Source organism: Pipra filicauda, unplaced genomic scaffold, assembly GCF_003945595.2.
Source record: "Pipra filicauda isolate LSUMZ 115617 unplaced genomic scaffold, ASM394559v2 scaffold209_size2725305_pilon, whole genome shotgun sequence".
Classification (NCBI taxonomy): domain Eukaryota; kingdom Metazoa; phylum Chordata; class Aves; order Passeriformes; family Pipridae; genus Pipra; species Pipra filicauda.
This window is the reverse complement of record NW_024104320.1, coordinates 2,692,177-2,716,450: the sequence shown is the minus strand read 5'-3', so window position 1 is coordinate 2,716,450 and position 24,274 is coordinate 2,692,177. Positions and strand designations below refer to the sequence as shown.

At 45.7% G+C, this 24,274-nt stretch overlaps 2 protein-coding genes across 6 annotated transcripts; both read left to right on the top strand.

The window, feature by feature from the left end:
- Window positions 1-204: 204 nt before the first annotated feature.
- Window positions 205-10,319, top strand: SLC25A27 (solute carrier family 25 member 27). Of its 4 annotated transcripts, XM_027720699.2 has the most exons (9): window positions 205-495; window positions 1,982-2,173; window positions 2,941-3,025; window positions 3,612-3,734; window positions 4,456-4,568; window positions 6,747-6,831; window positions 7,430-7,522; window positions 7,867-7,969; window positions 9,123-10,319. In XM_027720699.2, the coding sequence occupies exons 1-9, from the start codon at window positions 393-395 to the stop codon at window positions 9,192-9,194; spliced, it is 969 nt and encodes a 322-aa protein (XP_027576500.1). In that variant the 5' UTR covers window positions 205-392; the 3' UTR covers window positions 9,195-10,319. The 4 variants fall into 4 exon arrangements, with proteins under 4 accessions (XP_027576500.1, XP_027576655.1, XP_027576575.1 ...); XM_027720854.2 differs by lacking the exon at window positions 3,612-3,734; XM_027720774.2 differs by lacking the exon at window positions 7,430-7,522.
- A 2,056-nt stretch (window positions 10,320-12,375) lies between these two features.
- On the top strand, window positions 12,376-23,591 carry TDRD6 (tudor domain containing 6). Of its 2 annotated transcripts, XM_027719095.2 has the most exons (5): window positions 12,376-19,303; window positions 19,746-19,864; window positions 20,947-21,036; window positions 21,457-21,514; window positions 23,042-23,591. In XM_027719095.2, the coding sequence occupies exons 1-5, from the start codon at window positions 12,667-12,669 to the stop codon at window positions 23,101-23,103; spliced, it is 6,966 nt and encodes a 2,321-aa protein (XP_027574896.2). In that variant the 5' UTR covers window positions 12,376-12,666; the 3' UTR covers window positions 23,104-23,591. The 2 variants fall into 2 exon arrangements, with proteins under 2 accessions (XP_027574896.2, XP_027574978.2); XM_027719177.2 differs by lacking the exon at window positions 21,457-21,514.
- Window positions 23,592-24,274: the final 683 nt, after the last annotated feature.

The window sequence follows — 24,274 nt, the reverse complement described above, 5'->3', positions numbered from 1 at the left end:
CGACAGCACCTTGTAAAGCAAACACCCCCCACACATGTGCTCGTAATCTCGAGCTCTCGTTAATGATTACACTTTTTAATACAGATGATAATGGATAAAACTGTGTGTGTGACTGTACCTGCACTACCGGTTTCCTGGCGCAGGGCAGCGTCAGGGACAGACTACATTTCCCAGGAGCCTGTTGAGCAGGATTCTCTTGTGTCACTGCAAAAGGACCTTCCAGCTCTGCAGGAGCAACTCGGGCTGCTGCAGTTCCTGGTGCTGGCGCTGGAGAAACATGACCTTCAGCAACTTATCTCCTAAACGACCCAGAACTGAGCTGTGCTAGGGTCTGCTCTCGCTCCAGACAGACCCTGGGTGGCTGGTGAGCCTCGGTTCATGTGAGATGCTAGATGTCACCTGCAGAAGAAGAGAAGAGCTTACCTCTTCCACAGAGGTGGCCCCGAGCCAGCAAATTTGCCCTGTCAGCCTGTGCAGCGGCTGTGGCAGAACTAGGTACAACTCATCCTGATTTTCCGAGAGGGAAGGGGGTCAAAATTTACTTACGGGGGGCAGGGAAAACGTCAGTCCCCGGCTGCCTCATTTCTCAGTGTTCTGCTCCAGCAAATCTGTGCATTTCACTGTGCTCACCGTGACTTTTCTGTAATCTAAGCCTTGCAAGTGCTTTATGTCACCTGAATGTGGCTGGAGGGCAGGTTTTTCAGGATGAAATCTTTGCCAAAGGACTGCAGTCATTAACACAGAACAGTTGTGACTGGTTTAAGCTTTGCTGTTGCTGGATTTCCAGGAAAAGACTAGAGGCAGGGAGATCTGTTGCCTAAGTTACTAGCAAGGGCTGATTCCTTTAGGAATTTGCTTTTCATAGTTAATGGAAGTTAATCAAACAAAAATTGACTCTTATACGACTGGTTACAGTGGAGATGGTTTTAAAAATGGAGTTGAAAACTATTTGGTGAAACGTGGGATAGAAGCACTGTGGCATCTGCATAGCACTGCTTTGTGATTAAGTAGCTTATTTGGAATATTTTTCAGCATGCTTTATTTCTACAAGCTCTTACAGGCAAATCTGTTACATTGCTCTAAATGATTTGTAACTTCTCAATTTTCTCTAATCTTTAAACACGAATACCAAACCTAATGCACAAATAGGCTGTAAACCTGCTGAGACTTTGAGCATTGACTGCATTCCCCCAGCACCTGAGTCCTGCTCTGGAAGGACCCTGGTGTGTTGCTCAGGAATCACACCAAAGACAACCCCTGCTCCTGGGCAATCGCCACCTGAGACAGCCTGGGAAGGTCCCTCATCCAGAGAGGAACTCCCAGCCTGTAACTGAAATGAGGTGCAGCAACCATGTATCCATACTGTTTCAGGAGCAGCCCTGGGAAGCTGAAATCAAGTTGGACTTACTTCTCTGGCCAGCAGTTATTTCAGCGAGAGAAATAACAGGCTAGGTACGATTTTAGTCTCTGAATCAGAAAAGCAGCATGTTTTAGGGTGGTTTGTAGGACGGCTTTGTAGATAGGTTTGTAGGTGAGCCTGCATGTGTATCTGCATTACAATGGCCAGTGTGGGGCTGTTCCTGACCTTATCGTGCTGCCTCTATGCTGGGCAGAATTGGAGAGGCCCCACGAACGATTGAGAGATTTGACTGGTCTTTATTCAGGGGGACTAACAGGAACAGGATTTTTAATCATGAGTCTCTTGGAAAGTACACATACTGCATAACACATCTGCAAAATGAAATGCGGGAGAAAGACTTGGTGTTTGACGGGAATGTAATCTGGTTACTCATGCCCAGAGCTGCTTTTAACAGATCTCGATGTGAATCTTCTCCCCTCCATGAATCTCCTGCACTCATTAGGTACGGCGCCTGATGCCTGTGGTGCCTGGCAGGGAGTTCTGGTGCAGATGTTCTCAGTGTGGGAGGTCTCCCCACAGCCACACTCATATTCACATGTGTTCCCTGCCCTTTCTCCTCAGTGACATTTCCCCTGGATCTCACGAAAACTCGGCTGCAGATCCAAGGTGAGGCTGCTGTCCGTCGGGATGGAGCTGCGTCCGGCCAGGCAGCCCCGTACCGTGGGATGCTGCGCACGGCAGCAGGAATTGTGCAGGAGGAGGGATTAGGGAAGCTCTGGCAAGGAGCCATGCCAGCCATCTACCGCCACATAGGTGATTATCTGCTTGTGATGGGACAAGTGTGGGTCCTGCCTTCTGTGGCCAACAGCCTTTTGAAGTGAGCTTGACATATCTCTTTGTATTTTAGATGTATCTGTGATATATCTTCAGTCTAGCCTGCAATCCCACTTTGAAATATATAGGGGATTTTGGATCAATATTGTTTCTTCCTTCTCTCCTTATGCCTTATTCTGGCTTCTGGGAAAACAAAATATAATTTCCCTGTCATCTTTGCTGGAAGGCCTTGTGTAGGAAGCAAAACAGGCACCTGTAGTCTTCAGAACCATAAATATCTTATACTTGAGGGAAGTGGGGACGGGCTGGGAAAAAAGATAAGGTTGCAAGCACTAGGGAAGAATACAAGTTCTACATGAAATGCATTAGGGAGTTGGCCACAGGTAACAGCTTTCTCTACTTTATTTGGAAATATGGTGATAGCAACAAACCTCAAAAGTATTTGTGGGACGCTTTGTGTTTGGCATCAGCTGAGGGGGAAGCAATGCAGTCACATCTCCTTAGGATGAAGGCAAAGCCATGCTGCCTCCTGGCAGACCCATGGCTCAGCCAGAGAGATTCTCTGATGCTGAAACGTTCTATCTGAAGCACTGATACCAGGTAACGCCCTCACAAACGTGAGGGCAGTGACCAGCTGACCCAGGTGAGATCCAGAGTGTCTTAAACCAATCTCTTGATGTCTCTCTCACAGTGTGACCTCCAGAAATGCAGACCCAAGAACTGTCTCCTGCTTTTGTTTCCCACAGTGTACTCTGGTGTTCGGATGGTTGCTTATGAACATCTCCGTGACTCTGTGCTTTGTAGGGCTGAGGATAAAACCTTTCCTCTCTGGTAATGTTGCACATTTATGCATATTTATTGCTTGTTTGGGGGTTGTCCTCACTGAAGGAGTCTGGTTTTAGGATGAGATTGAGAAAATCTAATACAAAATACTTGCCATGGCTGGTGCTTCAGGAAGGGGGAACTATGGATACTACTGATATTTCTGGTTTTACTAAAATAAATAGAACCAGAAAATGAACACAACCCAATTAGCAGCAGTGAGAGATAAAGAAAAATCTTATATATCAGCAATCACTTTAGAATTTCACACTGGCATTCAGCTGTAGTATGTGGAGCATCATCCCTTACTTGTGTACCTTCCCATCCTGCCTTTAAACCTTAAGCGAGGAGCATAATGCAACCTTGACTTTTTTCCCCAGGCAAGTTTTAACCCTTTCTTAAAATTGGCAGAAATATTACTGATTAACAACCTGCAGTCACCATAATTATTACCTTCACTTTGGTCATTAGTATATGGAGCAACCATTTACACATGCTCCACCTGGGTCGTGCTGCTGAACTCTGCAGCTCAAGCACTGTGATTTTTGAAGATTTTCAGTTTATTCTGGAGCACAAATATCCCCCTGTTTGGCAGGAAAGCTGTGGTTGGAGGCATGTCTGCAGGTGCCATCGGACAGTTTTTCGCCAGCCCAACTGATCTGGTGAAGGTGCAGATGCAGATGGAGGGAAAGAGGAAGTTGGAAGGAAAGCCGTTACGGTTGGTTCCTCTCAGAGCTGGTGTTTTTTTTCCTGTTACTGATCATGCTCTGGCCCAGAGTGTGGTTCTCTCTGTTTTCTGCCACTCCCTCTCCCCAGCTTCTCTTTGCTTTTTCAGAGGGAGAGCAGTGCCTGGGAAGCACACAATGGCTCTGGGCAGTGAACAGGGTGGGGGACATAAGACTTTCTCCTTATCCCATTTATACTTGCCTTCCTTATTCTGATTTATTGGTCCCAGAACCACAAACTCTCACCTGTCCTCCGTGCTGCAGCATGTACAGGCCACCATATTTCCATGGGGAGGGAAGGATGCCTTCTAAAGATGGTAAGCTGGAAGAAAGGATGAGGGAAATGGCTCATGCAGGATGCACAGACAGCAGGGCTTGAGCCTCCAGCAAATAGCAGGACACGCTGCTCTTTGCATCCCAAACTGCTGCCATCTTTTGGTGTCTTGTACATTTACTACTGCAACCCTGTGTGGGATCAAAGCATTGTCTGCTGTTAGAGATCAGATCACTGCTTAGCAAGTCAACTAGTATGTTTGGTAAAATATTGTGGCATGAAAGTCAAAGATGGATCAAAAAATGGATCCAGAGGGCCAGATCCTTGCAGGTGTAAATTACATAAATCCTATGTAAGGATCTGGTGCAGCAAAGTACTGGAATATGCAAAGATTTCTCTGTATCTGGGCTGTCTACCTACTAGTTGCATATTGATTTCAGGTTTCGGGGTGTGCATCATGCATTTCTGAAGATCCTCTCTGAAGGAGGAATACGGGGACTTTGGGCTGGATGGGTGCCAAATGTCCAGAGGGCTGCTCTGGTGAACATGGGAGGTAAATGGAATAACTTGGTCTGCAGCACATAAGGCCACACATAAGCTTTAAGAAAGGAGAGTCTTAGTGTCTTGATTACCTACACTAGGGACCCGTTTAGAGCTCACTGCAGGTGACCTCTGCCTTGTGCACCTGTGTTTCTGTCCTGTGGAAATCAAATTGCGTAAAAATAACAGTTTGTGCCTCAGCTTAAGGAAAGGTGATCCAGGTGCTGAGGGGATCCCACGGTCAGCAAAGCAGGAACCTCACCAGGCTACAATCCAGCCCCCAGCACTCAAGGTTTGCAGGGCAGAGCCAGTGAAGGCAGCAAGGCTTCACCAAGATCCAGATCCTCAGGGAAGTGTGTGGTGACGAGACAAGTCTGAGGCCAAGCCCGGAAGCTGAGTCAGCAGCAGGTCTGATGAGGGTCACCCAGACACAGCTCAACGATCACCTCTGAGGTAAATTAGAGCAGATGGGAACAAAAAGGAGAATCATAGAATCAGCTGGGTTGGAAGGGATCTCTGAGATCATCAAGTCCAAGCTTTGATCCACTACTGCTGTGGTTACCAGACCATGGCACCAAGTGTCACATTCAGTCTCATCTTAAAACCTCCAGGGACAGAGAATCCACCACTTCCCTGGGCAGCCCATTCCAATGCCTGATTACTCCCTCTGTAAAGAAATTCTTCCTAATATCTAACCTAAACCTCCCCGGCACATGCCCTCTTGTCTTACTGCTGGTTGCCTGGGAGAAGAGATCAACCCCCACCTGGCTACAACCTCCTTTCAGGTAGTTGTAAAGAGTGATAAGGTCTCCCCTGAGCCTCCTCTTCTCCAGGCTGAACAACCCCAGCTCACTCAGCCTCTCCTCATAGGATTCGAGTCCCTTCACCAGCCTTGTTCTTCTCTGGACCTGCTCCAGCCCCTCAATATCCTTCCTGAACTGAGGGGCCCAGAACTGGACACAGCACTCCAGGTATGGCCTCACCAGCACTGAGTACAGGGGAAGAATCACTTCCCTGGTCCTGCTGGCCACACTGTTCCTGATACAGGCCAGGATGCCATTGGCCTTCTTGGCCACCTGGGCACACTGCTGTCTCATGTTCAGCTTCCTGTCAATCCAAATTCCCAGGTCCCTTTCTGCCTGGCTGCTTTCCAGCCACTCTGTGCCCAGCCTGTAGCGCTGCTGGGGGTGTTGTTGTGGCCGAAGTGCAGGACCTGGCACTTGACCTTGTTGAACCTCATCCCGTTGGAATCAGCCCAACTCTCCAGCCTATCCAGGTCCCTCTGCAGAGCCCTCCTGCCTTCCAGCTGATCGACACTCCCCCCCAGCTTAGTGTCATCTGCAAATTTGCTGATGATGGACTCAATCCCCTCATCTAAATCATCGATAAAGATATTAAACAGAACTGGGCCCAACACTGATCCCTGGGGGACACCACTAGTGACCAGCTGCCAACTGGATGCAGCACCGTTCACCACCACTCTCTGGGCTCGGCCCTCCAGCCAGTTCTTAACCCAACAGAAAGTGCCTCTGTCCAAGCCATGGGCTGCCAGCTTTCCCAGGAGTATGCCATGGGAAACGGTGTCAAAGGCATTGCTGAAGTCCAGGTAGACACATCCACAGCCTTCCCCTCATCGACCAGGCAGGTCACCTGATCATAAAAGGAGATCAGGTTGGTCAGACAGGACCTGCCCTTCCTAAAACCATGATGGCTGGGTCTGATTCCTTGTCCATCCTATAGGTGCTGTGTGATTGCACTTAGGATGATCTTCTCCATAACCTTGCCAGGCACTGAGGTCAGGCTGATGGGCCTGTAGTTTCCTGGGTCCTCCTTCCGGCCCTTTTTGTGGATGGGTGTGACATTCGCCAACTTCCAATCGTCTGGTATCTCCCCAGTGAGCCAGGACTGTTGGAAGATGACGGAGAGAGGCTTGGCGAGCTCTTCCACCAGCTCCCTCATCACCCTTGGGTGGATCCCATCTAGTCCCATAGACTTGTGAGGATCCAAGTGGCATGTGCTCACACGTCTAAAGACAGGACTTAGGTGCCACAATCATCATCAGAACCTGGGGGCAGAGTGCCAGCTGTGCCAATGGGAGGAGCTGCACTGGAAATGAACATCCTATGCCATGAACAGCACAGACACCATTTGCTTCTGACAGTATTGTTTTTACTCATTATCCTCTCTACAGATCTGACCACTTACGACACAGTGAAACACTTCTTGCTTCTGAACACGCCACTTGTGGACAACAGTGTGACTCACAGTGTTTCCAGGTGCTGTATTCCCTGATTACCCCTTTTCCACTGTAGAGCATTTCCAGTCTCGCTGTCTTCATCTGCCTCTCTGTGTCAGCAGAAGCCTCTATTCTTTGATTTTGATACTGCTGATAAAATGCAACTTTAGAATTTTATTTTTTTTCCTGAGAGAGCATCACTTTACAAAAGACACAAGAGAAAGGATGTGCAATTATTGCTACAAAACTGCCCTCACTACAAGTGCCTTGCTGGTGCATTTAAACACCTTTGCTCTCATCTGTGGGGACACAGCCATATAACCCCTGCAGAACAACCTCTTTTACTCCCTTAAATGATGAAGAAATCTACTTTATAGAAACAATATAATGAATTGCGTGTTGTAGGTCCTTCATTCCTGCCTCAGAACAGTACACAGAGGTGAGGGCAGCTGGGAGGACATCTCAGCAAGAGCAATACTAGCAAGCCTTCTCCCAAGCCAAGTTTATTTTACAAGTTACTATTCATGATTTTATGATAACTGTTGTAATAAATCTCTATTATAAGAACTGGAATCACAATGCTACAGTTGTCATGATACATCTTGGTTTCTTCTTTAAGTATCTGTTGCTGTTGGCAGTGCCTGTTCTGGCCTGGTAGCGGCTGTTCTGGGAACTCCTGCTGACGTGGTCAAAACCCGGATAATGAACCAGCCGAGAGACAAGCAGGGAAGGTGTGGGCACTTCGGAGACCAACTTTTCAGAAGCAAAATGAAAACCCTAAATCTCACCGATTTCACTGGAAGCAAAGTGCTAAGTTTATGATTTGCTCTTCATCTTTCTGATGATGATTTTACTGATTTAGTAAATGTCTGCAGGGTGTTGTTGTGATGGCCACCTAAGCATAGCCAGTTACTCCAGTGGATTTCAGTTCTGATTAGATTCCAAGGAGCTTACAAAAGAGCTTTTGCTTGTAAAGAAATATCAGCAACGAATTATTTTTATGAGGGGGATGTGATTTTTTTAAAATTGCACATTTGTAATCCTAACACTGTTTATTTTCCTTGCACATTCCTAGGGGTCTGCTATACAAGTCTTCCATGGACTGCTTGATTCAAACTGTCCAGGGTGAAGGGTTTATGTCTCTGTACAAAGGCTTTATACCAACCTGGATGCGAATGGTATGTGCCTTTTAACTCTCTTTACAAGAACAACTAGCATTAAAATGTGAGGAGTTTCTTCCTCAACACTATTTGAGTCTCTCAGTTTCTTTAATTGCAGTTAGCATAGCCGAATGTAGTGCTTTACACAGCTGCATGTAGGGTCACTTCTCTCATGTTGCATTTTATACCTCTTTAATTTGGAAAACATTGTCCTGCTTAATTGCTAGCCAGTTTCCTTTCTTTTTTTACAATTTCAGGCTCCCTCCTTTCTCCCTTCCCCAAACTCTCCAATGCTCCCTTCTTACTCCCAGCCCCGGACAACCTTTGCATGCCTCATACTTTCATTCCTCCTTCTCTCTTGATCCCAGAATTACTTTCTTCTCTCTCCTGGGTCTCATTTTCACCCCTCTTGTATTCAGGCTGGCAACCTTTCTCCTGCACACTGCTGGGCTGTTAAAGCTCCAGCTCTACAATTAAGCCAGGCAGCAGTAACTGGAGCCTGGGAACTGGAACTCTGCTGTTAGTTTGAGCAAAGGGCAATTCCTAAAAGCAAATTTACATGAGATTACCTTTTTTAAGTCCATAAGAATTAAAAATAAATAAATAAATAAATAAAAAAACCCGAGCATCTCAACTAAATGGGTGCAGGATATACATTTTATGCAAAGCAAACTTTGTCATTTTCTGATTAAGGTTTTAGAACAGGTAAACTCTTTAAAAAATATAAAAAGCATTCAGCCCAAAGTAGCCCGCAAGTATGAAACATTTCAGGTCAAACATTCATGAGTTGGCAAGCTGAAAAAAGAAAGAGGTTTAGGTGTCTTGTGAAGGATTTGGTAGGCCTAACCACATGTAATGTTACGATTTTTGTATGAAAGACAAAATCATAGAATCATACAATGGTTTGGGTTGGAAGGGACCTTAAAGATAAGGTTCCAACCCCCTGCCATGGGCAGGGACACCTTCCACTAGACCAGGCTGCTCAGACCCCCATCCAACCTGGCCTTGAACACCTCCAGGGATGAGAAGTTCACAACCTCTCTGGGAACCAGTGCAACATGAGATTGAAGTTAAGAATATAATTTTTTAAGAGGAGACAAGTTAATCTAATGGGTTTACTTATTGGATTACTTCTGTTCTAAGCCTCTAACTTCTGTGTTTGCTTTCACAGGCTCCTTGGTCGCTGGTATTCTGGCTTACATATGAACAAATCAGAAGGATCTGCGGAGTTAGTTCTTTTTAAAATCCTCAATATTGACAAAACAGAGAAGAATCAAAAAGCTGAATTCTTATTTCACATGGCAGTAGGATCCCATGTATACATTGCTTCTCCAAATCCAGTCCTTACTGGTTAGAAACAGCCATGATTTAAGGACACTATTTGGTTGTCAGACTGCTAAATGAAATTTATATTATCTGCACAGACTAAAATTGTCACAATAATACTTCAACTAGCAGCCAGCATGAGCTTACTGAAACAGTAAACAGGGTAAAAGAAAAAGTCTGCCAAGTAAATGGCATATAATAATGTCTGCTTGTTTGACGATAGAGATGGTTCCTATTGTTAAGGACAAGAGTAGGTTGAAAACGTAGCACTGAACATCTTCTGTGGCTAAGTATCTATAAAATTACTTGGGCATTTTTGTTATTAATTGTGTTTGCACACACATAAAGAACTACTTCTTGTTAGTGTGATGCCTCAGCAAACCAAGCCTGTAGTACTAGGTATTGAAAAAGATAAAAGCAGTTTATCTGATTCTGCTTCCAAAAGCGGAAGGGTTTGTGTTCCTTTTACTTCCCAGAGACTGCCTGACCTCTGTACTCAACCATGAGTAGATCCATGACTGAAATGCAGTCCTGTTCCCAAGAAATCAAAAGCCTAGTTCACTCTGCCCCTCTTGAAGGACTCATGATACTCCAAGCTGAACTACTTGTCCCATGACAGTCCCGGTGCTGATGTGGCAGACTGGGTTATTAAGGCACCACTTTTCCATGGAAATATGCACTCTGCCCACTTTAAATCTTGGTGGAAATATAACATTCTCTTTAAAACACAAAATGTTTGAAGAGGAGTGATTTGTTTATTTTGAAACCTAGAGCCCTCCAGATTTCATAGGGAAGGAGATTAGTGCTGTTTGTCACTAGGTTCATCTTTGGCAATGAAGAGGCAAAAATGCAGTATTAAAAGCCACCATTAGTAGACAGAACAAAGCTGGCTTTGATTTAGTAATATGTAATAATGGAATGACTGTGCAAGACTTGGCTCTCTGAGTAAACACTCATGATTTCTTCTGGTCTTTGCAACCAGTGACTTCAATGTGCCAATTTCTCATTAAATAAAGTCTGGGCGTCTTTTGGCTTGCACTTATACCTTTTGATTTTATTGTAGCTCTGTTGTGGCTTTATGCATTTGGGGGTGTTGGAAAAAATTAATCTCACCATTATTAGGGAGTCACAGAATCACAGAATGGGTCAGGTTGGAAGGGACCACAGTGGGTTGTCTGGTCCAATATCCCTGCTCAAGCAGGATTATCCAGAGCACATGGCACAGGATTGTGTCCAGATGGTTCTGGAATATCTCCAGTGAGGGAGACTCCACACCCTCTCTGGGCAATCTGTTCCAGTGCTTGGTCACTGCACAGTAAAGAAGTTCCTCCTCATACTTAGGTGCACCTTTCTGTGCATCAGTCAGAAGGTTTTCTTCAGAAATACTGATATTTTTCTAGTTGACACCCTGAGAAACTAATCCAAGTTCTTTTTGCCTTGCACACCATCACCAGCAATGACAAACCAGCAAAGCTGCTGCTTCAGTTACATCCTGAGGGGTCCTGCCCGCCATCTCATTACCCTGATAAACCTGCTGATGGATATGCAGATGATTGAGTTAGAATAAGTATTTTTATCATGGAATCACAGAATGGTTTGGGTTGGAAGGGACCTCAAAGCTCATCTTGTTTCAATCCCCTGCCATGGGAAGGGACATCCTCCACTACAACAGGTTGCTCAAAGCCCCATCCAACCTGGCCTTGAACACCTCCAGCCTAAATCCAGGGAGATTGGGCATCCACCGCTTCTCTGGGCAACCTGTTTCAGTATCTCATCACCCTCACAGCAAAGAACTTCCTCCTAATATCTAATAAACCTACCCTCTTTTATTCTGAATCCATTCCCCCTTGTCCTGTCACTACATGCTCTTGTAAATAGTCCCTCTCCATCTTTCTTGTAGGTTCCCTTCAGGTACTGGTAGGCTACAACCAGGTTACCCTGAAGCCTTTTCTCTTCTAGTCTGAACAAGCCCAGTTCTCTCAGCCTTTTCTCATAGGAGAGGTGCTCCGTCCCTCTAATCAACTTGGTGGCCTCCTTTGGACTCACTCCAACAGGTCAAGGTCCTTCCTGTTCTGGGGACACCAGAGCTGAAGGTAGCACTACAGGTGGGGTCTCACTAAAGCAGAGCAGTGGGGCAGGATCACCTCCCTTGACGTGCTTTGGATGCAGCCCTGGACACAACCAGCTTTCTGGGCTGCAAGTGCACATGGCTGGGTCGTGTCCAGCTTTTCATCCTCCAGCACCCCCAAGTCCTTCTCGACAGGGTTGCTCTTGATCTGTTCATCCTCCACCTGAATTTGTACTAGGTGTTGCCCTGACCCTGGTGCAGCACCTTAAATTTGGTCTTGTTAAATCCTACGGGATTCCTGTGGATCTACCTCCCATGTTTATACAGGTCCCTCTGGATGTCATCCCATCCCTCAGGAGTGTTAACAGCACCACTCAGCTCAGTGTCATCTGCAAACTTGCTGAGGGTGTACTTGATCTCTTTGTCTATATAATTAAAGAAGATATTCACAGAAGTACAGAATATGTTGACTTGGCCCTGCACAGGACCGTCCCCAAGAGTCACACCACATGCCTGAGAATTATCATCCAAACACTTTTTGAGCTCTGTCAGGCTTGGTGCTGTGACCACTGTCTTGGGGAGCCTGTTCAGTACCCAACCACCCTCTGGGTGAAGAACATTTCTCTAATATCCAACCTAACCCTCCCCTGACATCAGTAACACTGGCCCCAGTACGGATCCCTTCAGGGGACACCACACACACACACAGACACAAAAAGTCTTTAGAAAGTCTGGTAGTGAAAAACTGCTTTAATCCTTAACAAATCTTTCTTTTTCAGTGTGAAACACTACTGACACCCCGTCAACTCACACCGCCAACCCCTCTCACACTGCACCCCCCGCCCTCGCGCCGCACCCCACCCTCACACCGCCGCCCGCACTGGCCAATAGCCGCCAAGCCCTGCCGCATGTCCCGCCTCCGGTGCCTCTCTGGCCAATGGGAGCTGAGCAGCTTTGGCTCCCTCTCCCCTCACCCCGCCCCGCTGCCACCCGGCCGACGTGGAGCGCTCCACGCCGCCCGAGGGCACTTCCTGCGGGCTCTGCGCTGCGCCCCGCGACGCCAGGGCGGTAACCCCGTAATAACCCTCCTCTTTGTGGCGCCTCCGGGCAGTCGCGGTTGAGCAGGAGCGGTCCCTGTGTATTAGCGCCCTCCACCCCTTCTCCCCCCCTGCCCCCCCGCGAGGATCGAAATGGGCTCGACCGCTGGGTCAGCCGCTAAACCGTTGGCCGCGGGTCACGTGGGCGACGCGTGGCCCATATAAGGTCGGGGCGCGGGAGGCACGGGGGGGGTTGTTCGCCTCGTGCGGGCGGCGAGGGCGCGATGAGCTCCCGCGGCCCCGCGATGGACGCCGGGCTGGGGCAGCTCAGCCGCGGCGACGCCGTCACCCTGCGCGTCCGCGCCGTGGGGTTGCGCCCCGACGTGCCCGTTCTGAGGCTCTGGGGGCTGCTGGGCGAGCGCAAGGCTGACTACGCCCGCCTCCACCGCGAGATACAGGCGGCGGGGGGGCCGCGCTTGGCGGCCCGCCCCGAGCCCGGCGGGCAGGCGGCCGGCAGGGTGGGGCTGTGCCCTGGTGAGTTGGGGCTCGTAGAGGTGCTGGGGCTCTGGTACCGCTGCTGCGTGGTGAGTTGCAGCGCCCAGGGGTACCGCGTGTTCCTGCTGGACGAGGGGTACGTGGTGGCCACGTCCGCCTATTACCTGGCGCGGGGCTGCCCGGAGCTGTTCCAGCTGCCGCCGGAGGTGCTGGGCTGCGTCGTGGCCAATGTCATGCCCTCCCAAGGCCCTGAGGGCACAGGCTGCGGGGACTCACCGGTCTCCAAGTGGACGGTGGAGGCGATGGAGTTCCTCAGCTTCCTGCACGGCAAGGAGGTGTCTGGTGTGGTGCAGGAGGTGATGTCCCCGCAGCTCATCGTGCTCGAGCTGCCCCAGCTCGTGACCCAGATGCGGCAGCTGGGCTTGGCCAGGCGGGTCTCTGCTGTCTGGTTCTGCCAGGTGCTCAGGCGCTGCCTGCCTTTTGGCCACCTAAAGCAGCAGCTCTGGCAGCAGCAGCCCTCATCATGTTCCCTTGGAGCTTTTGCAGTGCCTCAGCTTCTCCACGTGCTGCTGTCATATCGGCCCCTGTCACCTGCCTTGGATTACTTCTACCCACAGCTTCAGCTGGGTGTGACAGAGCCCGTCCTAGTGACCCATGTCTCTGACCCACATCACATCTACTGCCAGTTGCAATGCCTGTCCCAGGAGATCCGTTGCCTTTCTGATACCATGTGCCATGTTTATGACTGGTGGGAGCAGGATTTATTGCCCAAGGTAGGCTCGCCCTGTGCTGCCCGTGGCACGGATGGCCAGTGGTACCGTGCCCTTCTGCTGGAGCTTATTACAGGGGAGCAGGACCAGCAGGCAGCTCTCGTGATCTTTGTGGACTCTGGCAGGAAGGAGACTGTGACCAGAGCTAACTTGCGCCATTTGCCTGCTGAGTGTTTTCGGATGCCTGTGGTGACTTACGTGTGTGCTCTTCAGGGTGTTTCTGATGGGGGCTGTGGCTGGTCCTCATCACAGATCGATGTGCTGAAAGCACTGGTGCAAGGCAGAGGAGTGAGTGCTCGCATCAAAGCCTTTAATTCCTTTGAGCATCTCTATTATGTGACCCTGTATGGGGAAAGCGGCGTCAACTTGAACCATCTTTTTGGGTCTCAGGCTTGCTGCCTGGTCAGCAGTTGTAAGCAGGTTAGCCAAACTAAGGCTCGTGGGCAGCTGGCATTAGAAGAATCCTCAGCTGGAGAATTGAAATTGCCATCAGAAGCACCTCCTGTCTTAACACACAGAGATTTGGGCTCTGCTGATGTACCTGGTGTACAGCTAAAGACCTGTGTGTTCTACAGTGCACAGGTCTCCTACCTCCGAGATCCATCTGAGTTCTGGCTGCAGCTCAATGAACACCACCAGCTTTTCAGGCAGCTGAGGCAGTGCATGTGGAATTTCTACTCCCATGCCACGAAGCTGGATGGTGCTGGGTGGGACCCACACCCTGGATCCCTTTGTTGTGCCAGTGGGAACGAGGGTGGCTTTTATCGAGCGGTGGTCACCAGGGTGCTGGACAGTGGGGTGGAAATACACCTGGTGGACAGGGGCAGTACGGAAACTGTGGATCGGTGTGCAGTGAAGGACCTGCTTCCTCGGTTCAGGGAAGTCCCTGCTCTAGCTCTGAAGTGTTGTTTGGCAGGTGTCTCCCCTCTGAGAGGGGCTTGGAGTGAAGCCTCTGTGTCTGCGTTCCGGGAGATTGTGCTGAACAAGGGACTGAAGGTTTGGTTTTTGAGTTTGAAGGGTGACAAATACATGGTTGAAATTTTTGACCAGACCCAGTTAGGAGAGAAAAGAGTAAGTAAACTCATGGCCCAGGGAGGTTATGCTGAATACCAGAGGTGTGAAATACCCAAGACTCTCCAGAATTCAGATGAAAAGGCTGTGACACAGGCCTCTTCCCTAGCAACTAGTGCAGAGGAAAAACAAATAAATGCAGAGAAGAGGCTTAGAGAAGAGTCTGCTCTAAAGAGCAATGATAGAGCAGTTGATCCTGACATCACTGTGATGGTCAGAGAGAGCCCTGTTGCAGCCATTCACAGTTCTAAAAGTTGTGAATCTCTTCCTGCTCAGGAATATAAGGGCAAGGGAAACTTGCACGTGTCTTTGAGACAGAATTATGTGGAAATTAAGCCAGGTTATTCTTGTGGAGGCCACTTAGAAGTGGGAAGTACTGTTAGTGTTATTTTGTCATACGTTGAAAATCCTAGTGTTTTCTGGTGTCAGTTGAGTAGAAATAGCCGTGACCTTGAGTTACTAATGGATGAAATTCAGGAGCACTGTAAGAATTCATCCCAGCCACATGTTTGGCCAAATCTCGTGTGTTTAGCCCAGTACTCAAAGGATAAGAAATGGTACAGGGCTTTAATTGTTAGTGAAGCACTTTGTGCGGAAAAAGTGGAAGTTGTCTATGTTGACTATGGCAACAGAGAGCAGGTGTACCTGTCAAACCTCCGTGCAATTGATGAGCGCTTCCTTAGGTTGGAGGCTCAGGCTTTCAGGTGCAGCCTTTACAACTTAATCCAACCCAATGGTCAGAATCCTTTTGCTTGGGAAGAAGAAGCGATTAATACTTTTCAGCAGTTTGTTGTTAATTCGTCATCTGAACTTGAACTGAAGTGTACAATATTTGCCTTGGCTTCAATAAATAGGGACCTGTTTAACATCGTAGATTTAGTAACACCTTTTCAGAGTGCTTGCCAGTTTCTGACTCAGAGAGGTGTAGCCAAACCTTTATTTCCTCAAAAGCATCTGGCATCCTTGGTTCAGCTTCATTCTTACTATTATTCTAATCATGGTATCAAAATTGGGAGTGAGGAAGAAGTTTATATTACACACATTGAGGATCCATGGACGTTTTATTGCCAGCTTGAAAGATGTGCAGATACCTTAGCACAGCTGGCTGATAACATCAGTCGCCTGAGTGAAACAATGACCAGCACGGGAACCTTGAGAACGTCTGGGAGCTTGTGCCTAGCAAGGTATGCTGACAGTCAGTGGTACAGGGGAGTAATTATGGAAACACAACCTAAGGCAAAAGTCTTCTTTGTGGATTTTGGGAACACAGAGACCGTAGAGAAAGACGATCTGCTTCCTTTACCCAGTGATGCTTCTGATATCCTGCTTGTGCCAATGCAGGCCATAAAATGTTCCATATCTGATGTATCTTCTGTTTCCAAAGAAGCTGCAACATGGTTTAAGGAAGCTGTCCTAGAAAGGCAATTAAAAGCAATAGTAGTAGCAAAGGACTCTGATAATACACTGCTGGTTGAATTGTTTGATAGTAATACTCAAATTAATACAAAACTGAAGGAGCTAAGCCTAAACAACACAAGACTGTGTGGTCATGTAGAAAGTGAGACTCGGTGCTCTAGAAATGCAGATGTGAATGAGACTGCAGTGTCCCCTTTAAATGCAGGGAGGCCTCTTGAAAGCAAAAAATGTGGATCTGAAGCTCAGGGAGGACAAGGGAGCAAAAGGCACTTCAAAGAAGATGTAAACCTTTTCCAGCCCTCTAGCAAGGGAGATCTGGCATCTGGATTACTAGAATCTGATGAAATGCTTAGCAGTAAAAAGGATGCTATTTTGTTAAGTAAAGCAGGGGAGGAGTCTCTGCTCCCTATCCAGATGGATACACTGTCAGATATTAAATCTGGTGCTGAAGGCAGGTGTGTAATGCTTAAAAATGTGTCTGATCTACCACAACAGAAGATAGTGCCAGCTCTTAAAACGTTAGTGTATGTGTCTTATGTCAATGATCCACTGGATTTTTATGTTCAATTAGGGAGTGATGAGGTTCAGCTTAACAGCATTTTGGAAAGTTTAAACAATGGGACACCAGCGAAGAATCCTTGTGGACAATTTTTCCAAGCAGGAGATTTAATCAGTGCTGTTTATTCAGAAGACAACCTGTGGTATAGAGCTGCAGTAAAAGAGAAGACTTCTGACAATTCGATAAGGGTACACTATATTGATTATGGTGATACTTCAGTAATTACTGTTCATCAAGCCCGCAGGCTCCCTGAGGACTTGTCATCTATTCCAGCAATAAGCATTCACTGCTTCCTAGGTGGACTTAAGTGCAAAAAAAATACAGACTGGGCAGAGAAAACAGTGCTTTACTTCACCAAGAGAACAAGTGAAATCCTGCTGTCATGTGAATTTGTAGAAAAGGTTGAAGATAAATGGGAAGTTATTCTCAGTGACCATCAAGGTATAATAACAGTGGATTTACCTAATGATCTTGCAAGTACAGAGAGATCTTGTTCAACTGAAATAATTGATAAAAGAGAGAACAGTGACATCATAACTTCATGTGAGCCTTTGCCTCCTCAGGCACCAAGTGAGATTTCCTGTGATTGTAAATCATTTATCTGGAAGTTTCCAGAGGCAGGTCAGACTTTAAAAATTTACATCACGGTAGTAAATGGCCCAGAATACTTCTGGTGTCATAGTGCTGATACTGAACACTTGAGCTACATTGACAAAAAAATAGAGGAAGCTGAAAAGCTTGGACTGAGCTCTTTGAATGATGGCAGAATATCTTGTATTAAAAGTGGTCATACGTGTCTAGCAAAATACAGTCAAGATGGATGGTTCTACAGAGCTCAGATCATCAGTGTAAAAGGTGACAGTGTAGTCGTTCGACATGTGGATTATGGAAGCCAGGAAGCTGTTGGCATGGAGATGGTCCGACAGATTCCATGTGAACTGCTCAGAGTACCTGGTCAGGCATTTGCTTGCTGTCTGTCAGGTTTCAGTCCTTCAGAGGGCTCATGGCTTAGTGAAGCAAATCAGAAGTTTTATGATATGACTGCAGACCTTGTATTAGAAGCTGAAGTAGTAGAGACTCGGAAAGATAAAGATTCTGAAGTTCCTCTCTGTGTTGTCAAGCTGGAAGCTTCTGGCAATAGTATTAATGAAGAGATGAAGCCTTTTTGGAAGGCTAATAAAGGAACTGGTGACAGTGCTTTCTCAAGTCTTGACAACCTCTTAAAGGAAAATAGTAGTTCAAGCAGTGATATGGGTCTTTGTCTTGAAAGAGAAACTACTGCTGTTTGTGGATTAGCTCAGGAAGGAAGTGCTCTACTTTGTTCTGAACCTTTCCTGGGTGTAACTTCTGAGTGCTTAGAAACTGCAGAAGCAAATGTGTCAGTGGGAGCTGCCAGTGGGAACGTTGATGATGGATATGAAACAGCAGAGCATCAGAACAGTTTTGATAAAGAAGTACCTCTGTCTGAAGGCGATAGTGATAACAGTATGTTACTAGAACCAATGAGATGCTGCAGCCCTCACATTTCAGGGAGCGAAGTGACAGCTTCAGAACAAGAACTGTCTGAAGTACTGTTTGGAGAGGATGCTGGGCTGCAAGCAGAACTGATGGGCAGTGCTTCAGCAGCCAGCCTCTTTCTAGGAAACAAACCAGAAGAGCTGCAGCAATTGCCAGTGCTCCAGGCACAGCCATCTTCCAGCAATGGAACAGGGATGTTAGTAGAACTGGATCCATTAGAAATGCACTATTCGTATGATGATCTAAAAGAGTTCCTGCTGGATCTAGAGGCACTTTCAGCCAAGTCGTCCTTCAGTGAAGAAACAAAGGAAGCCCTGGAAACAAAGTCACTTGAAGTGCAGACAGCATCAGGCAGTGAAGCAAGAGAGACAGTGTTGGAACAGGAGTTGCTGGAGCTGCCAGTTTGTAGTGAGGAGACAGGAGAGTTGGCAGCTCTGAACTTTCTTGAAATTTTAACATTACTTAATGAGAAAGAAAACCTGGTGCCTTCAGTTAGTGATGGAAAGAAGTCAGAAGAGCCGATTCCGCCTGATGTTCAGCCTTCTTTGGGAGGGAACCCAAAGAAACTGAAAGTGAATTTGTCTGGAATTCATCAGGCAGATGATCTGCTAGGTGATTGGATGGAAGCAGATGCTCCTCCCCTAAAGCTGTCATCATCTGGTGGTAGACCTGAGAAACAACTGGACCTGAAGACCCATGACAAGCAGTCAGTGGTAAGTGCCAAGTTTGGGCACTTTCTGGAACTGGTGCTGCCTGATGTTCAGCCTTCTCAGGAAGACAGGGAGGAGGACTTGTTAGAGCTGGAACATTCTGTGCTGCAGAATTCTGCAAACAGTGGAAGTCAGCTTTCATTTCTCACGAAAGACTCAGTGGATCAGAGGCCTGTTTTCCCTGTAAAATCATGTGACTACAAAGTTAAGAAACGTAAGGGGAGGCAGAAGCAGCAAGATGACTGTGTGGAAGAGTGGATGAAACAAGACTTGACTGACTCATTTAAAGAGTGTGGAAATACGCATGTGCAGTCATCAGGCTGTAAGTCTGGGGATGAAGAAGAAGAAAAGCAACACGAGAACTTGGCTGACTGCAGTGCAGGTAAATTACCTGATTTTGAGAAGTTAAATAATCAAAATGTTGTGCTCACTGAGACATGAGAATAGCTTTCTTGTAGAAACCTAATTTTTATTTCCTAATAAGTTAACATATTAGCGTTAATGTCAGTATGCTTTGATGGGTTAAGGACAGCAGACTAAGTGTAGTATCTCATGTTTAACGTGACAGTGTAACAGCAACTAATCTTACCTGGGGAGAGAAATGATTTTGATTGGAAATCTATTTCAGAACATGAAATACATTTGCAAGACTGTTCAGGATGACAAATTTTAGCTTTCAAACATAAAGTAAGTAGTTGGAGGGGGGCAGGGGAGCAGTGTTGTGAGGCATCTTAGGTTTTTTGAGGGGTGATTTTTTGGGAACTTTATGTGTTTGTTTGGTTTTTTTTCTTCCTCCTTCATTGATATGTCATATTTTCTTGTAGCACACCCTGAATATCCTTGTAATCTGAAGGGCTTTGATGTTGGTTCCAAATGTGTGGTGTGGACCTCCCTCCAGTGGTGTGAGGCTCGCATTTTGGAGATATCTGAAAAAGGTACTAGGGTAAGTATGGTTTGAATATTCTTTCTGCCTTCTTAAGATCTGGCCCTTCTGTAGTCTTCCTCTAAATATTTTAATATTGAATATTTTAGATCTTCACTCTATAATAGGCTACACAGAAACAGAAGTGTCTCAAATAGAGTTGGATGCTACATGCCAACACTTGATATTCCCTTCACATCTTATTCCCTTGTATTGACTGGGAATATTGAAGGAGGTGACTCCAGATTGAGATGCACACTCATATGCATGGTTCTATCTGGCCGGCGAATTAATGTTCTGCTGTGGAGCTGTTTTGCCATTAAATGCTCATGAAACCTGGTACTATTTTACTGGTGCTTTGAGGAATTAGTGCTACAACAGCAGAACTTCGGGAAGAAACTTGAACTATACTGTATATAATAATGAATCCAAGACTATTCCTGCTTCAGCGGAATGTGTACTACGTTAGTGGCTGTTAACTTTAACAGTGGGAGTTAACTTTAGTGAGAGTTAACTTTAACAGTAGAGGATAATCTAGGGAGCTGCCTTGTTCTACTGCTCTTTATGCTATGGGATGAATCGGAAGCCTTCCTTCAGTTCAAGGGGAGTGTGTGTCTATGTACACGCATCACAGATGTCATACTTGGATAAAATGACCTTTAAGTTATAATTAAGGTTGCAAATCCAAAAGATCTTTACAGAAAAGCAACTTTTTGGAAGATTGAATGCCTGAGATTGTGGAAGCCAGCTCTTTTGCTAGTAGATCCCTTGGGTATCTAAAACTAACCTCAGCTGTATTCAGATGAGGTTCAGTGTCTATTATGTATTATTATTTCACCAGCTTTCTTCTGGTTCTGATCTAGTAGGTATTTTTACAGCCTTTGTTTCTCACGATACTTAGCTTAGAAGTCCAGAAGAGCCTTGAACAGATTCAGTAGTTATATTCAGTTTTTTTAGAGATTAACTTGCTCTTCCTTGCAAGATCCAGACTTCTCAAAACCTTCTAAAGGCAGGGAGTCCTCAGTTGTGTTTTCCCACTGCAGTGTTTTATTTGCTGAGTGTATTGCTGCTGTGCTAGATACACTTTGGCTCCCTCTCTGCAGGTCTTGAATCTGTCCAGTGGCAACGAGGAAATTGTGGCTCCTGAGAACGTCTGGAACGGTATTCCTGACTCAGCTTGCAGATCATCTGAGGTATGGCAGTGTGGTAGTGGACTGGGTAGGACAGTACTGGTTTTCAGAAAGGGTGCTAACTAACTGGTAAATCATGAAAAATACTTCTATTATGAATTAGGAAAGAATAGTAAGGTTTTCACCAGTGTTCTTCATGAAGTACCTACCATGAAAAAGTCGTGTCTAGAACCCAAAGCTCAGGTCATCAGCCATGCTGTGGTGATAACAGAATGAATTTCCAGTTTGTTCTTCACATGCAGTTTCTGAATAAAGCAAAAAGGGGGCAGGAAACCTAATATAGTGAGTTATAAGGGGGGAAATCAGTGGTAAGTAGGAGTCCAGTAGTGCTGATGTAAAAAGTTAGTCTAGTATTAAAGGAAGCACTTCAGTGGATGTCTTAGCAACAGTGCCAGCTTCCTAAGAAGATCCCTTTTTGTATAGGTATTAACCTCTGCAACAGAAAACTTCCAGTCCTTATCAGAGGAGTCCTTGCTTCATGGTAAGTGTACCTGAAACCTCCCAAATGGGTTGTGTATTTGGTGTTGAGATGTTTTCTAATTTTCTAGAAAATGTTTTATTTTAGAAAACACAGTTAAAACACTGATTTTAATTTATGTAGTTGATACTGTTGTTGAGATTTTCTTAGTAGCATTAGCTTATGTACTGTCAGTTTAGGGGTGACTACATGCAATGAGAGCTGCTACTCTGTCTGGATTGGAAATCAGTTTAATAATTATTTATTCACCTGATGGATTGAGCCTCTTGGAAGAGCTTGTTCTTGGATGGTTCACCCAAGCTATAATTTTTGGTAGGGTTTTGAGCGTCTGCCATTAGCATGCTGTTCTTGCTCATGTTTCTGAGGCAGAGTGAGTGACTGCTAGGCAGACTAACCAAGCATTTAGTTTGGGATTTGAGTGTCCCAATCCCATAATAGATCCCATAATAAATCTAAACCCATAATAATACCATCTTAGTTGTTTGTGAATAGTGCATGTACATCTTTATTGTTTCTTAAAAATTTTGATGTGTTACTGGTAATCAGTGCACCAAATAAATAGTACAGGTTCTTTCTGGTTATAATCTATGGAATTGTAGGGCAGTTCTGGTTGAAAGGGGCCTTTGGAGCTGCTGAAAGCAGGGTCAACAAGATGAGGTTGCTAAGAACCTTACTGACAGGTCTGGAATCTATCCAAGGATGGAGACTCCAAAACCTGTCTGGGCAACTTGTTTCTGTGGTTGCCTGATGAAGACTGAACTGAGTTTAAGTAGAGATAGCATATGTGCTTTCAGAGATTGAATTGGTAATTATATTTCAGTACAACTGTACTGAAAGCTGACTGGTTTATGGGTAGCAAATAATGAAGCCTGCAATAGAGATCTAGTTGCCTGTTAAGCAAAAAAAAGGCAGTTAAAAGAACTTGATTAAAATGTTAAAATGGTGAATCTACAAATTCTCCCCCAATTGCATCACCTAGATGCAGAATTATTCTTGATTTTGTGGTTTTGATAATACTTTTATAGTTTTTACCTCTTCATTTTAGTTGTTTTCCCTTATTTGGTTGCTAAATATTATTGTCCAGATTTGCCCATTGTCTGTTCTTGAACACTTTACATGGAATTAGTATGTTCGCCCTCTCAGCAGCAGCACAGGAGATGTGAGCTAAGGTGGTGCAACCACATGTCACGGAGCTGGATCTTGCTGCACATGTGTGCCACTGCCTGGAAAGGCAGTTTGAGTGGAAGGTACCTGATCCACAGGATGCAAAAACTCCTGCAGTGCTGTATGCCAAGCCCAATGAGGGGTGGAGTGACTTGAACTCATAACTGGAATCTGGGAGCACTGCTGCTTCATCTTTTGGGCAGGTCTGCTCTTTCATCTTTTTGTAACTGTAGTCTTCTAATATGGTCCAATATGTTGATAATATTTAGTCTGAAGCCCTGTAGAGCTCTGACTTTAGATGATAATGCATTTATATACACTTATAGACACATCTTGTTGGGTCTAATCTGTGTTTATTCCCTGTAGAAAAGCAAACCGGCCGCAGTTGTGATTTAGTTGAAGATACCCGTGCCCTCCAGCTTTGCTGAAACCAAGTGACGTGTTCACCACATGAAACTGATTAAGTGCCTGTGTGCCAAACATTCACATGAAAATGTGTTCATGGGAACAAGAATGCAAGCCAAGCATTGAGTATTTTTTTTTCTCCCTAACTGACCAAATGCTTGTCACTACTGCACTTCCTTGTCAAAGAAGTGTTGATGGTAGACTTATTGTCAGCTTTTTTCCTACAGCTGTTGTTGGTAGACTGTTATTGTTAGCTTGTTTCTCATAACTGTACTTTCTTTATGAAAGAAGTTTGCCTCTTGACTGGCATTTCTTATTGTGTGTGGGTGCACTGACTTGTATCGAGTTCTTGTATTAAGGTGGGTGGTTGTTCAAAAAAGGCTTCTTATGAGTTTCTGTATATGCTATTTGTTGTACAGCACTGCTTGCTGATGTTTGCTTTTGGAAAGCAAAAGTTATGTTGTTACATGGGTTTTTTTCCTCCAAAAAAAAAAAAATTGAGGGTATTTTTGCAGGGGTGTGGTGGGGGGAGGAAGGGTTTTTTTCCTCCATTGGGAAATACAGTTGTTTTGGGTTGGAATCTTGCATTTGGTGCTGTTCTAAAGCAATGGAAGAAGCTAGAATAAAGCTTTGGCTGACATATACTGGTTTGTTAATGTGTTTTTTTACTGACTTGTGTCTGTTCCCTATGCATAAGCATAAATGCTGTGTGGGTGCTGTTCTGCAGTCCCTAGTTCTGTTTTGACCTTAACCAGCTCTCTAGAGCACTGTGAGCTATGGTGAATAATTAGAAACATTAATTGCACATAATTAATTGAAGTTATTCCAATTTCACTAATTGAAGATGAAGCTTTTCCAATAAATATGAAGATGACCCAATAGAATGGTGTCACTGCTACACTGGTACAGCAGTGTAAGGACTTAACCTGCAGCTGTTCAAAGGAGATCTCGCCTTTTAATCTCCTCCTCAGGTGTTGAAAAGGGGATTTTATTTTATAGCAGTGTTCCATGCTCCTATATAGCATAGCTTTTTCCTCCTCTTCAGAAGCTGTGGATTTTTTCATGCTGCCATATGGATTAGGAATGCAGGCTGGCTGATAGTGTCAGTCTGGCTGTCTCACAGTAGGTTTCAGGTGTTGGTGCTGACTCAGTAAGACAAACACATCTTTAATTGCTTAATAAAGACAATACATG

Bases quoted from the DNA above. Each gene is read 5' to 3' on its own strand.
- SLC25A27 (XM_027720699.2), top strand. From the start codon at position 393: ATGTCACCTGCAGAAGAAGAGAAGAGCTTACCTCTTCCACAGAGGTGG. The intron at 4,569-6,746 runs GTAAATGGAATA...TCCTCTCTACAG, and splicing joins TGCTCTGGTGAACATGGGAG to ATCTGACCACTTACGACACA. The intron at 7,970-9,122 runs GTATGTGCCTTT...TTGCTTTCACAG, and splicing joins TACCAACCTGGATGCGAATG to GCTCCTTGGTCGCTGGTATT.
- TDRD6 (XM_027719095.2), top strand. From the start codon at position 12,667: ATGAGCTCCCGCGGCCCCGCGATGGACGCCGGGCTGGGGCAGCTCAGC. The intron at 19,865-20,946 runs GTAAGTATGGTT...CCCTCTCTGCAG, and splicing joins TATCTGAAAAAGGTACTAGG to GTCTTGAATCTGTCCAGTGG. The intron at 21,515-23,041 runs GTAAGTGTACCT...TATTCCCTGTAG, and splicing joins AGAGGAGTCCTTGCTTCATG to AAAAGCAAACCGGCCGCAGT.